The sequence below is a fragment of the Lethenteron reissneri genome, chromosome 26 (genome assembly GCF_015708825.2).
Source record: "Lethenteron reissneri isolate LAM-NWPU_2019-01 chromosome 26, ASM1570882v1, whole genome shotgun sequence".
Classification (NCBI taxonomy): Eukaryota; Metazoa; Chordata; class Hyperoartia; order Petromyzontiformes; family Petromyzontidae; genus Lethenteron; species Lethenteron reissneri.
Window position 1 is genome coordinate 25,480,689 of NC_083804.1, and position 15,341 is coordinate 25,496,029.

General features: G+C 56.2%; 1 protein-coding gene across 1 annotated transcript in view; it reads left to right on the plus strand.

Moving 5' to 3' along the window:
- The window catches only part of LOC133347935 (coagulation factor X-like), a 66,925-nt gene that overhangs the window by 25,099 nt on the left and 26,485 nt on the right, over positions 1-15,341 (plus strand). Inside the window, exon 7 of the mRNA XM_061560692.1 lies at positions 9,030-9,161. Within this exon, the coding sequence (XP_061416676.1) occupies positions 9,030-9,161 (132 nt within the window). The remainder of the gene's footprint in view (positions 1-9,029; positions 9,162-15,341) is intronic.

The following is a 15,341-nucleotide window of genomic DNA, read 5'->3' on the forward strand; positions in this document are numbered from 1 at the left end:
AGCCAGAACGGTGCCTTCATGTATCACGGACGCCTCCGGGCCAACAATTAAGACCTGGATGAACGGTTGTTGATTGCTTGCCACCAACATCTGTGCATATGTAATAAAGGACTTCCTCACACACGATGTCGCTCTCTGTTGGTCCTTTATTTAGATTATTCTCCTCCGCACCCCACTGGCCTCCTCCTCGGACCAGCGTCTCCTCTCGCGTGCCACGCACGCCCTGCTAGCCACTCCGCTATCCCCGTGCAGCCCGCACGCCCTGCTAGCCACTCCGCTAGCCCCGTGCACTCAGCACGCTCCGCTAGCCACTCCGCTAGCCCCGTGCACTCCACACGCTCCGCTAGCCACTCTGCTAGCCCGTGCACTCCGCACGCTCCGCTAGCCACTCCGCTAGCCCCGTGCACCCCACACGCTCCGCTAGCCACTCCGCTAGCCCCATGCACCCCGCACGCTCCGCTAGTCACTCCGCTAGCCCCGTGCACTCCGCACATTCCGCTAGCCACTCCGCTAACCCCGTGCACCCCGCACGCTCCGCTAGCCACTCCGCTAGCCCCGTGCACCCCACACGCTCCGCTAGCCAGTCCGCTAGCCCGTGCACCCCGCACGCTCCGCTAGCCACTCCGCTAGCCCCGTGCACCCCGCAAGCTCCGCTAGCCACTCCGCTAGCCCGTGCACCCCGCACGCTCCGCTAGCCACCCCGCTAGCACCGTGCACCCCGCACGCTCCGCTAGCCACTCCGCTAGCCCCGTGCACTCCGCACACTCCGCTAGCCACTCCGCTAGCCCCGTGCACTCCGCACGCTCCGCTAGCCACTCCGCTAGCCCCGTGCACCCCGCACGCTCCGCTAGCCACTCCGCTAGCCCCGTGCACCCCACACGCTCCGCTAGCCACTCCGCTAGCCCGTGCACCCCGCACGCTCCGCTAGCCACTCCGCTAGCCCCGTGCACCCCGCACGCTCCGCTAGCCACTCCGCTAGCCCGTGCACCCCGCACGCTCCGCTAGCCACCCCGCTAGCACCGTGCACCCCGCACGCTCCGCTAGCCACTCCGCTAGCCCGTGCACTCCTCACGCTCCGCTAGCCACTCCGCTAGCCCGTGCACTCTGCACGCTCCGCTAGCCACTCCGCTAGCCACTCCGCTAGCCACTCCGCTAGCCCGTGCACTCTGCACGCTCCGTTAGCCACTCCGCTAGCCACTCCGCTAGCCACTCCGCTAGCCCCGTGCACCCCGCACGCTCCGCTAGCCACTCCGCTAGCCCGTGCACCCCGCACGCTCCGCTAGCCACCCCGCTAGCACCGTGCACCCCGCACGCTCCGCTAGCCACTCCGCTAGCCCGTGCACTCCTCACGCTCCGCTAGCCACTCCGCTAGCCCGTGCACTCTGCACGCTCCGCTAGCCACTCCGCTAGCCACTCCGCTAGCCACTCCGCTAGCCCGTGCACTCTGCACGCTCCGCTAGCCACTCCGCTAGCCACTCTGCTAGCCACTCCGCTAGCCCGTGCACTCCGTACGCTCCGCTAGCCACTCTGCTAGCCCCGTGCGCCTGGCTGACGGTGTCCCAAGCCCCATCAGCCACGTGGCTGATGGCGCGGCGGCCACCCAACGTGGTCCCGCCTCTTCACTCCATCGACTGGCCCCGATCTCTTCTGGGCTCCCTCCTATAACCTCTCCCACGTGACCCTGACTCCTCCCTCTCGGATTGTCACATCCGGCCTTCCCATTTATGCTCGCATTACATGACCCCCCCCCCTAAAGAAAAGCCAGCCGTCCTCGGCTGAAACAGGACAAAATAATGCGAGCGACAACATGACCATTAGGAATCACCCCAGACACAACGGAGATTATAACAACAACACAAGTAACGAAAGGGGAGGGATGAGGATCCAGTACAGAACACCGGCCCATCCTCCGCACAACAAGCAACAAGAATTAAGAATGGAACAATGCACAACAACGGCAACCGACACGCAAGAACGGCTTACGCGCATTACCCAGGAATGCGGTGTCTTAGAGCGTGTCCGTGTTGCTGGTCCATCCGCCTGGCCAAGTCCAACTTCAGAGAGCAACTGGTAGAGCAGGAGTGATGAACAGACGCTCCACTCCCCCTTCAAGTCCACATCCGGTTAGCACAACCGGTAACACCCAGTGTGGCAGGCGCCGAAGATCTGTGACGAGAAAGAGAAGCCAACCCCCTGAGGCACAACACAACAAAACGCACATCCGCATGTCGTACACGACAGCCACCCGGCCCCAGGGTAGTGGAGATGATCGAAATCCGGCCCGCGTAAAGAAAACCCCAATAAATACCCAACATAGACGCGATGGATGCCCCAGTATTTACATTTTAACTAAAATATTATTTACACGTGACAACAAAAATTTTCCTGCTCTTGCCCACCAGCAGTCCTCCCTTGAAGACCAGCACAGACATCTCACGTGCACAGAATCTACCCACTGTCACTCTCAACACAGCCCCCAGCCGCACATCCTCGCATGGAGAGAGCCACGCTCCTCAGCGGCAACATTAAACTTTCCTCCACCCTCACCGTGGTCGTCCAACCACAGCAACGTCCACTGGCCATACACTCGGCCAGTGCAATTTCGGGGACGAGACAATGGCACATCGCAACAACTCAGCCACGCTCCATCCCGTACTATCCCATCACCAATGGACACACCCCAGCATCTTATAGTCTGACGCTTTACAGACAAGGGAAGGTTCATCTCTTGGCAAGGCCAGACCCCATCGACCCCCCCCCCCCCCCCCCCCCACGAGGCAATGTTCCCTTATACATTCAATAACGTCCTAACCCAGAGCGGAACAAGTCCGTGGCCCTTCCCGCTGGAGGACCCGCAAGGGGAATCCCCGCCCCATGCTAGCCAGGTCACCCCGCTCGCTGCCACGTAACGGAACCTCTACTCCCGAATTCCGTGAGCCCCTGGCCCACCAGGTTCACAGTCTGCCACCGCACGATGGAACCCCGACTCCCCGAGCCATATGAGCACATGGCCCATTAGTTTGAGACAAACCACGGAGTGTCTCACCTCCGGGCTGTCAGGTCAGCCATCGGCCATGGGCCGGTGTGACCACAACTCGAGCATCACCCACCCAACAATGGCAGGCATATACTGATGAATTATTTGCCCCAGAATAGAACCCAGCCAGCATCTCTGTCCCAAAATGCTGGTGCAATGACACGCCCCCCTTTAGTCAGACACGTGCCACTACGCTCCTGTTACCCCGATGAGCGCCAACACACAAGCATTGCGCACAACACGCAATGCACGCACACAAGTTAGAGCTCAACACGAGAGTTAAGGGATGATATCCATAACCACATCCCCGCGGCTCGACGTGTATACTCAAAATGGTGGCGGCCCGCGCGAAGCGCCCCACCGAGGTTTTACCTGCGCGCTCATATGGCGGCCCGCCGCGCCAAGCGCATCCTCGCGATTTCCCGTGCGTGCTCAAAATGGCGGCCCCACGCGCTGAGCGCATCCCCACAATTTCCCGTGCGCGCTCAAAATGGCGGCCCCACGCGCCAAGCGCATCCCCGCAATTTTCCACGCGCGCTGAAATTGGCGGCCCAACGTGCGACCACGTTGCCAGTTTTCCCCGTGCGTGCACCCCAGCTGCCTTTTGCTGGAGGTCACAACACACATCCCCCCGTCACGTTTTAACAACCCCCAACGATAGGACGCATAGCCGCAGCTCGCTGCGCACAGCAGTCGTATCGGGGGAATTTTTACCATATTTGACCAAGACACATTGCTCACACACACCAACTCGCAATGCAATCCCTGGTAGCATGCAATCAACAGAAAGAGCGACGCCACTTGGCGGCAATTTACGGCCCCATCTCTCAACACTCGCAATTTTCTTTGAACACACGTGCAATCTCGTGTGCATGAACACCCGTACAACCAAAATTTTTGGGTCCCCCCAGAATTTACCAATTTCCGAACAGGTACGCACAACTAATAACAATCCCGAACCCAATGGTCAAACAATGCACCGCACTCCGTATTCGTACAGAAAACAATCTATACAGTACATGCAGTCAGCATATCGCTATTACAAGCGTATATTATGCACAATGGCAAGCAGAGCTGCAGGCAGACACACCATTAACTCTGTCCGTCCTTGCAGCAACAACTAAAAATTATCGAAATAAACACGTCGCACACAGCAACCCACGGGATGTTAACAGCGCGGGATACACGACGCAACCGAGTTAATAATTAACTTCGCCATCAAGATAACATCTCCCTGCCGCAACACACACACACTATTTGACACCGAGCAAACAAGCAGATAGCGCGTCCATCCTCAACACACACATACACACACAGCACGAACCGCGCTCCGCATGCTCAAGACATGACAACAATCGCCCCCCGGCACACGCTAGATGGGTGAGGTGTGTGTTAGGGCCGGGTGCATATCGTGACGACTCGCCCGGGGCTGCAGCGAGCAGAGGACGGGAGGGTGGTGACTTGAGACGCCTCGCAGAACTCGGACGTTGAGCGCGGCGTCCTCCCGCGCCTCCTCCGGTGTCTCACACACGAGCCAGGACGGGAGTGCTCCCGCCCTGGCAGCAGCAGCATCGGCGTCCTCTCCTTGCGGCTCCTCCCCGCAAAACAGTAGCTCAGCAGCAGGCTGCACACCATGCGGCGCCTCCCAGATGGCAGCGCACGGCCGCCTCTCCGCCGCGATGTTGAAGATGGCGGCGGCTTCCCACCGCGGCGGCGACAAGATGGCGGCTTCCCGCCGTTCGTCCCCGACCACACCCAAGATGGCGGCATCCTGCCGCGTGTCGGAGAGGGCGGGAAGCGTGGGCCAGGCCCCAATGGCGGACGGCTCATCCTGACTCGACGGCTCACCGCTTGCAGGCCCGCCACGTATCCGATCCGGTATCGTTGCCGGCGCCACCAGGGTGACAAAATCCAGCAGAACGGCCCGCAGCGATTCAAGCTGGACCGCCACGTGGTCGCTGGAGGACGTGCGCCATTTCTTCGTCGTCGGAAGACGTAACAAGTGGGTTAAGCTTTTTCAAGTTCTCGGCCATCTTCCTCGATGTTATTTAGCCTAGAAAAAGTCCACTTCTGACTCCAATGTAATAAAGGACTCCTTCACACACGATGTCGCTCTCCGTTGGTCCTTTATTTAGATTCTTCTCCTCCCCACCCCGCTGGCCTCCTCCTCGGACCAGCGTCTCCTCTTGCGTGCCACGCACGCCCTGCTAGCCCCTCCGCTAGCTCCGTGCACCCCGCACGCTCCGCTAGCCCCTCCGCTAGCCCCGTGCACCCCGCATGCTCCGCTAGCCACTCCGCTAGCCCGTGCACTCCGCACGCTCCGCTAGCCACTCCGCTAGCCCGTGCACTCCGCACGCTCCGCTAGCCACTCCGCTAGCCCCGTGCACCCCGCACGCTCCGCTAGCCACTCCGCTATCCCTGTGCGCCTGGCTGACGGTGTCCCAAGTCCCATCAGCCACGTGGCTGATGGCGCGGCGGCCACCCAACGTGGTCCCGCCTCTTCACTCCATCGACTGGCCCCGATCTCTTCCGGGCTCCCTCCTATAACCTCTCTCCCAGTTGACCCTGACTCCTCCCTCTCGGATCGTCACATCCAGCCTTCCCATTTACGCTCGCATTACACATACACCAAATTAGGGGAACGAACCGCCTAGGTAGAGGGGGCTAATAGCATCCCTTCTATGATCAAATTGTGGCCGAGTTGTTGCTTCAGTCTTAAGGGAATGAGTATCTGCGCACTGGGGGGAATATGGACAGTGTGGTTTGCCATCGCTAGGACCGATGCGTTCACCCTGCGAAATAAAGTGGGTGATGATAGAAATGCTATTCGGCGGCCCAATGCTAATTCAATGCAGCCCTGATCCACAAGGATATTTAGCAGCATCTTCCCTCGAAAATCTGTCTCTAGCAGGCAGGGTACAGCTTTGGATTTGGAAACAAGAACCGGGCCCGTCAATCGAATGTCACTTATGCATACAGTAGCAGATAACTGGCCAATAATTCCTAAGGACTGCCTATTGGCAGCAAAGCAGGGAATGGAAACGGGCGAAATGGCGTGCGATTTTGGCGGCAAGCAATACAAAAAAATTTCCAAATTGATTGTCACTGACGCACCCGTATCAACAAAAATACGCACCTCCATCCCCTCGATGGTCACAATAATAGCGAACGATCCCGCCATTGCAGCAATAATACGGCGTGCCAGGGCCGTCAATTGAGCAGGATGCCGCGGCCAACCCATGCCTGCAAAAACCGGATCGGCGCGCGACACGCCTTGACAAGAATCCGCGATCCACGATTCCGAACCGATGCTTGAGATGGGTTAGAGGGCTGTGTATGAGGTGCGCCGCGACGCGTCTGAGGACCCAGCAGAGAGAAGGAGCGACGATCCGTAGATGGCGTCGATGTGGAGGGTCCTCCTCGCTGAGTGCGGCACCCCACGGAGATGTGTCCTGGCAACCCACACTTGTAGCAGATAATCGGGCCGTCCCTCTGGCGAGGGAAAACCCCCCTTGGCCAGTCTCGCCCACCCTGCTGATCTTCCTCGGACCTCCTCCACTTTGCAGTGAGATGGGAAACACCCGCTTGCAGATGCTGCTTGCCTGCAGATGCTCCCTCCGCCGCGGAGGGTCCGGTGCTCGCAACCACGCCAGCACACCGACAGATGTTAAAATGCACCTTGAGACACCGCGCAACTTTGAGGGAAGTCAGGTCGTCGTCCTCCGTGGCTGGTATGACGACTTGAAGCTCCTGGGCCAACAGCAGCATCTTCTCCCTGACCAATTAATTCTTCCCCACCTGGTCCATCCCAGAAAATGCCGACATCACCAATGCCAGGACTGCGACACAAAAGGCGATAGGCATCTCGGCCTCCCCCCGCTTACGCGTGGTGAATTTGTGGCACTTGGTGAATAGAGGAGCGAAGATTGCCCCCATCTGCGCGAGCGGTTGGATCAGCGTCGCTTTGTCGTCATCAGGGATGGCGTAAAATGCCGCCAAAGTATCGTCATCGAGCACTGTGGGCAGTGCTCGCAGCGCCTCCTCCTCCGTCCACTCCACAAGCTTGCAGGCGGCGGTGACGGAAGGCTTCCCAATTGCCACCCACTGCCGTGAACTCCCCAACAAAGGGAAGTCTCTTTTTAAGCTCGCTGTCCATAGCCAGTGCTTTTGGCGGGAGGTCCGAATTGGCGGGAGTGTTCTCCCGCGTGATCGAAAAATTGGTGGGCTCCCACGCAGCGCGCGCCTCTCCAGTTTTCCGTGCGTGGGATGCGGTGGTAGACGTCCCACGGACACGGCATCTCGTCGTCATCGTCTTCCCGCTACAGGACGGCGGCCAGAGCTGCGATGGCGGTGTTCCTTCCCTGGCAGGCGGCAGCGAAGCGAGCTCTGGGTCCTGCTACTGCGCCGGTGGCAACACTCCATTACCGGGTCTCCAGCACCGGGGGCCATCTGTGGGATCATCTCGTCGCCTTCCTCCTCGTCCGAAAATGGCTTGGTGAGTACTTTCCTTCTTGTCAATATCCCTAACTAACTAACTAACACTACTTGACCACTTCCGACACCAGTGAAGTGTGACGTACGGAGGCGCACACACTAGAGTTGGAGGCAACACGTTTATAAACAACTTCTCTAACCACTTCAGGTTCTGTAGCTACTTGTAGGTGTGGCGATACTGTTCGCTATGTGCATGTGGGTTAACTATCGCGAACGGGCCAGTCAGCACACACGCTGCCTGACCTAACATGCCGAGCTAAGATTCAACCCGGCGACCGAAGAGCGAAGAGACCGGGACCCCAGGACGATTCCCACAAATGAGCCCTGATCCCCGTCGGGGCTCCCCCTTTATTTCCCTGGCCACGGCCTCGCCCCGCTCTCAGCCACGCCACCTCCTGTATCAAGTCAGGAGCTCCCGGCTCCCTGTCACGTGTCCCTCGAGCCCCCTAGGGAGGTTCCCGGCGCTCAGCAGCACTCCTGTAATAGTGGCTGGCGCTAACACTATAATCAGCATATTTACGTCACTACATAATGATCAGAGCATGTTTGTTTGCATGTTTTGCCACAAGCATGTGTGGTTAACGCAGACTTGATGCCTTGCAATAGGTGTATCTATTTGGTGTTTGAACATCTTAACACTTCCCATTTTATTGCCAAAGAGGGTCAAACTTATTCTTATTTTTAAATCCTTTATATTAAGTTCACTTGCTTGCTTGCTTGCGCGCTTACGATCGTGCAAATCTTCCGGTCGTTTTTTAACCCACTTCCCGTGATCCAATCGAGCTGACATTTTGCACACAGACTCGTTGTGCGTGACAATTTAATTTTCCACTTTTTAGGATTTTTTTTTTATAAATCCTTTATATTAAGTTCACTTGCTTGCTTGCGCGCTTACGACCGTGCAAATCTTTCGGTCGTTTTTTAACCCACTTCCCGTGATCAAATCGAGCTGACATTTTGCACACAGACTCGTTGTGTGTGACAATTTATTTTCGTGAAAAAAAAATGCTAAAATTTTCCACTTTTTAGGAAAAAAATTTTTTCACTGACACAATCATACATTTTTCCTAAACACAGAAAATTATTCAAGAAAACAACAAAAATGTACAATATAAACAATCATACAAAAACTGAAAACCTTATAATCCTTATATACGACTTTTCTTATATTTAATTTAAAATACCAATGTGATAAAAATGAAACTCTTACTCAAGAAAAACAGAAATGAATAATAAAATGAAACCGATGCCACACATATAAAAGATTTATAGTGAAAAACTTTGTTTTTACGGGTTAATTTTTTTCATCATGTACAGTATATACTGACACTGTATTTTATTGGCCAGTAGAAACGCTTACTTCAGTTGACAGGAATATCCCAAAAGGAATATGTTAGCTAGCTTTTGAAATGTGACATATGTACTGTATACCATATTGGATAATTTAGCGAGCATTTCTTTGGCCTTGTTTAATCTCGAATGTACACTGTATTCACAGCAAAGATCGGCTGTGTGTTTCGCAATGGTGGCTGCAACCATTTTTGTCTCGACCAAGAAAATAAGGCGCCCGTGTGTACCTGTGTGAAAGGATACCGATTGCAGGATGACGGGCACACATGTGAACCAGTAGGTAGGGCCCTATGCATATTTTTTTATGGTCTTCAAACAGCCATTGAGATCCTTGATGAAAAGCACTCAATAAATGTAATTATTATTGATTACATTTATTTATATAATTGTGGTTCTTTTATATTTTAACATATATGTGAGAGACTGCCACCAGAATCCATGTAAGCTGGACATGGTGAGGAATGCCGTCAGAATTGGACGCAAAGTGTAATGCTTCATAATATTTAAAACCAGCCATTTTGACATATAACTTGATGGTATTGAAATGCAACACTGATATAGGATCAACGACAGATTGTGGATATTATTTCTCACAATATTTCACTAAGTGTAAATGTGTTTCTCAAATCGATGTTCCTAATGTGGCAGCAAAAATTGCAATTTTTACATTTACAGTAATTTACCAACAAATGGGATTAAACATAAAATATGTGATTTATTTTTTTGTCTTCCACAATGTTATCCTAATCATGCTATTGTAATAAATGACTCTGTCAGGCGATGCTGGTCTCCGTTCGTCTTTTATTTAGGTTCTTCTCCGCGTGCGCCCCGCGCACGCTCTCTCTCTCTCCCGGACCAGTCCTGTCTCACGTGCGCCCTGCGTACGCTCTCTCTCCCTCTCCCGGACCAGTCCTGTCTCGCGTGCGCCCCGCGTACGCTCTCTCCCTCTCTCTCTCTTGCCCGCACACTCTCTCGTTAACTCCCCTATTCCCGCACTCCGCACACCGCTGGACGACGGCGTGCAGAGGTCCTTCGGCCACGTGGCCGATGGCGTGGATCCCTCTCACCACCCAACGTGGCTCAGCCTCTTAGGTTCCCCAACTGCCTCGATCTCTTCCGGGCTCACACTTATATACATTCCCCCCACGTGACCCTGAATCCTCTTCCGGAACCTCAGATCCGACCTTCCCATACTATCTCTCTCTCTCCCGCTGGCTCCGCCCCCATTCACCTCGCCCCCCAATACCCCCGGCCGTGTGATTGGACCCGAGCCCAGCAACAACCCCATTTACGCTCGCATTACATGACCCCCCCCCCCCCTGATGAAAAAGCCAGCCGACCCGGCTGCAATAGGACAAAATAATGCGAGCGACCATATCGTAATCAGGAATCACCAGACCCAACGGAGAGTATAACAACAACATAATTAATGAAAGGGAAGGGATTTGGAACGAGTGCGGGTCGCCGGCCCATCCTTCACGAGAGGCGGCGCCCTCAAAGGTCGCAGTCCCGATAGGGTTTGAGGAGCGCAGGAACCGGAACCATCCACCGCTGGTGGAGGCCTGTCCATCCCAGCACCCCGTTCCCCAAAGAGGTCCTTGAAACTGCAACCGCGGTGGGGTTGGAGGGGCAGCGGGGCCAAGTGTCCCTGTCGCCGTGGTAGACCCACCCGGTGCAGGAATCCCTGTGTCCGGCAGGATCACAGCCGGCCCCTGCCAGGATTTGTGTAACTTAGGGGAGGTTCCCACCGGTACCTGCGGGCAGTGGAGCCGGGCCATGTCCCCCACTCGCCAGGGGGACTCACAATGAGAGCGCCGGGCGCAACGTTCGTTCCGGGCCTGGGTCCTGGCCATAGCCAATCGGGCCGCCTCCCACGCCTCCACCACGCGTCGAGTGGCGTCACGAATATACTCGGGGAGGGGCTTAACAGGACCCCTCGCCCACGTGCCAAGTTGCACTTCCGCCGGCGGCACATTCTCGCGGCCGTACATCAAAAAGAAAGGTGAGTGCCCTGTCGACGCATGCGGCGCCATCCGGCAAGCGGAGATCACCCCAGGGATATGCAAATCCCAATCGGGCTGCTTCTCGATAACCGTATGACAGAGCATGGCCGACAGGGTCCGGTTCAACTGTTCAACCATCCCTTCAGTTTGTGGATGGTAGGGAGACGTCCGAACCTTCTTAGTCCCCAGTGCGTCGCGCACATCCCGCAATAGATTAGAAGAAAAATTTCGCCCTTGGTCTGTAAGCAACCTTTCCAGCGCCCCCTTGTCCATCACATATCCGAACAAAAATGCCTCTGTGATAGACGCCGCCGACTGGTCGGGCAAGGGCCAGGCCATCGGCCAGCGGGAAAGATATTTAACCCCGACCAACAAAAATTTGTTCCCCCGAGCGGACATGGGAAAGGGCCCCAGAATATCCAATGCCACCAACTCGTTAATCCGTGAAACTTGTATCGACTGCACTGGGGGAACATACGGTTGCTTAGGCGGCTTCTGCCGGGCACAGTCGGATCACGTCCGAATATGCCCGACGACATCAGTCGTCATGCCGTGCCAAAAAGAATCCCGCTGTAACGTCAACAAGGTTTTCTGCACCCCGAAATGTACTCTGCGTGCAAAATCCGAATCAACTCAAATCGCAACGACGACGGCACAACAAGATACCAGCAATCGTGCAAGCCTTCCCTCCACATCAACAAGTCGTCCCGGAGAGCCACTCCCAGCGTCCCATCGGACGACGGATATCCCCTCTCCTTTGCAGCCCGACTCCGTAAGGCCCCCAGCGAATCATCGAGCAATTTCTCTCGAATCCACATGGAATGCGGCAAATTCAAAACCCCGTCGGCCGGTTCCAGGCACGTGGAAGCCCCAGGCATCACCACAGCGGACAAGACAGGACGCGGGGGCTGTAGAACCCACGTGCATCTATTAGTGCCAGAGGCACAGGCACAGAGGGATCCCTGCGGCAATCGGGAGAGCGCGTCCGTGTTAGCGTGACGCGACCCCTTACGATATTGAATTTCAAATGAAAGTTCATGCAAAGTTTCCAACCATCGTGCCAATTGGCCCGATGGTTGGTCAACTTTCAGGGAATATTGTAGAGCTGCGTGGTCCGTGCGCACAATAAAGTTGCGGCCATACAAATACGGCCGGTATTGACGGACAAAATGCACTATAGCCAACAGTTCCTGGCGGGTAATGCAGTAGCGGGTCTCCGCCGGAGATAAAATGCAGCTCCCGTAAGCCACAACGTTGTCAACGCCACCCTTAAACTGCAATAGGATGGCCCCAATCCCCGTGTCACTAGCGTCGGTATCCAGAATAAAAGGCAGAGTGAAATCAGGGAAGTCCAGCGTCGGTGCTGACGCCAAGCGATCGCGTAGGCCATTAAATGCCACTTCCTCCGCCGGCCCCCAGCTTAACCTCTGGTTCTTCGCGAAAAGGAGGTGCAACGGCCTAGCGATCGTGGCAAAATTTGGAATGAACCTACGATAATAGGAAGCGAACCCGACAAAACGACACACGTCACCCACCATGGCCGGAATCGGCCAGTCCCGGATGCATGCCGTTTTCTCCGGGTCCGTGACCACACCGTCAGAGCTGACTATGTGGCCCAAATAGCGTACGGATCGTTGCAAAAGGTGACACTTTTTGGGCTTAAATTTCAAATTGGCGGAACGCACCCTAGCAAAAACAGCATCCAATCTTTGAAGATGCTCCTCAAATGTACGGCTGAACACAATAACATCATCCAAATATATCAAACACGTGTACCACTGCAGACCGGTCAACACGAGTTCCATCAACCTCTGGAACGTAGCAGGGGCGGCATTCAACCCCATGGGAAGATAATTAAACTGAAACAGGCCCTGCGGCGTACGGAAAGCCGTCTTTTCCCTCGAAGACTCGTCCAGGGGGAGCTGTCAGAACCCCGAAAAGTGGTCAAGAGTGGAAAAAAATTTCGCCCCAAACAAGGCATCGAGGGAATCATCCATACGCGGCAGGGGGTAAGCGTCCACAACCGACAACTTGTTAAACTTCTGAAAATCGACACAAAACCGTAAATTACCATCCTTTTTCTTTACCAGGACCACCGGAGTGCCCCACGGGCTGTTGGATGGAGAGATAATGTCAGCAGCTAGCATATCGTCCACCGTGCAGCGTACATGATCCCTCTCCGCCGGGCTCAACCGATGTGGATTCATCCGAATGGGAGCAGCATCCCCAGTATTAATATGGTGGGAGAGCAACGAGGTGCGTCCCAAATCAAAATCGTCTTTACTAAAGACATCAGAATATTTCTCCAACAGCGCACGAAGCGGGGACCGCTGGTCCATAGTCAAGGACGCATTTTCTTGGCACAACCCAGCGATCCATCGATCGTCCTGCGCCGTCGAGGCCGAAACCCCCCCTATGAGGCCCCGGTGGCCCGGATTATCATGGGCCGTGAAGGCGGTCGTAGCATGTGCCAAAACCGTTCCGGCCCACAAGACGACATTGTCCGTGCCTCCATTCAACACTTGCAAAAACGGAGGCTGACCTAGCCGAACAATCGTTTGTGCCGCGACCAGCGCCAGGCCATCCGTAACCGCGTTGGACGGCGACAACAACACGCCCGCCGCCCCATCGACCCCAGGCACGGGCTTCTGATAACGCAGTGGGATAAACATCTGCGAGCCAGGTGGAATGTCGACCGAAACATCGGATAGCGCCTGCACCTGACGGTCCAGAGCGGACTGTCCCCATGGCGACGGCAAAAATAAAATCTTCTGGCCGGCTGGTAACTCAATACAATTCTGATCAACCCTTATCTGAATGGGCATCTTTGCCAGGAAATCGGTCCCCAACAAACACGGCACAGCGAGGGACCTGGAGATTAACACCGTCCCCGCAGCCGACACACCCCCAACCGAAATACGCGCCTCTACCTGACCAATGATGCCCATACTCCCTCCGTTCGCCGCAATACATGAATCGTAAACCGGTGGTACCCGCGACGGCGGAATGGACAGGAGATGGAATATAATGTCCGAGATGATAGTTGCGGACGCACCCGAATCTACCAAAATCCGCACGTCGACCCCCTGTATCGAACCTGGCACGGTCTATGACCCAGTAGCGGCTGCGACCACTCTCCGTGTCAATTTCCGCCACTGTGTCAGCGAGCGATGCGGATCCCTTAGAGTCCCCCCGTTAGAACAGGCCCCCGGAACGCATACCAACGGTGATGCATGAGATGACAGGCCTTGCCGGGTGTCTGATGCGTACCAACTTGCCTGGCACGGTTGACTCTCCGGCGTTGACGTCGCATCCCTAGCCGGGGACTCCGGCTGAAGAGGCAGGCGAGGGCGACTCCGACAGTCCTGCGCGAAGTGTCCAAGACGCTCGCAGTGGTAACACGACAAGTCGGCCCGACGCCCGGCTCCCCCCCATCTCGACGATCCCTCAGCGGTGGGCCGGAGCGCGACTCCGCTTCGCCTCGAGGAACCCACTGGGCCGCCGCTGCAGAGAGATCGCCAGGCCCCTTCTCGTCCGGCACGAAAACGGCCTTTGACGGAGTCCACCCGGTGGCGCCTCCCTCCACGGTCGGGCTCCCCGTCCACGCGGTCACCTGTGCCCAACGGCGCAAGTTGAAATGCCCGTCGAGGCACTTGGCTGCCATCCGGGAGGTCAGCAGCTCATGGCCGCATATCGGCATCGGAATGCCCAAATCCTTGGACAGCTCCAACATCTTACCCAGTATCAAGGGCTTCAACAAGTCGGGCTCCGTCTCTGGATATGCGGCTATGGCCACTCAAGCACAACGCCCCGGAAAGCAACAGGCAACTCCTCGGTTGCCCGTTTCCTCTGGACGAATCTGCGGTGTGCGTCGTCCGGAGGCTCGTACGCTTCCGCCATCTCTTCAAACGCCCCTTTCAGCATCGCTTTCTTCGCGGCCTTGATGGAGCGGAAGAATTTCAAAGACTTGTCGTCCAGGAGCGTCGGCAGAACCTCGAAGGCCTCCGCATCCGTCCACTTGGCGGCTCGGACGGCCGACTCAAACCGCCACGCAAATGCACTCCAATTCCCCCCAATTGAGAATTCTTTAATCGTCGTCAAGCAATGGCTGTGAGTCCCCGAGCTGCTGTCTTCCGATGCAGGCATCCCCTCCAGCGGTGACAATATGGCGTCTTCCCGCCGTGGCAGCGACAAGATGGCGGCTTCCCGCCGCAGCGGTGACAAGATGGCGGCTTCCCACCGCGGCGGCGACAAGATGGCGGCTTCCCGCCGTTCGTCCGCGACCACACCCAAGATGGCGGCGTCCTGCTGCGTGTCGGAGAGGGCGGGAAGCGTCGCACAGGCCCCAATGGCGGACGGCTCGGCCCCATTCGAAGGCTCCCCGCTTGCAGGCTCGCTGCTTGGCCGATCCGGCATCGTCGCTGGCGCCACCAGGGTGACTAAATGCAGCAGAACGG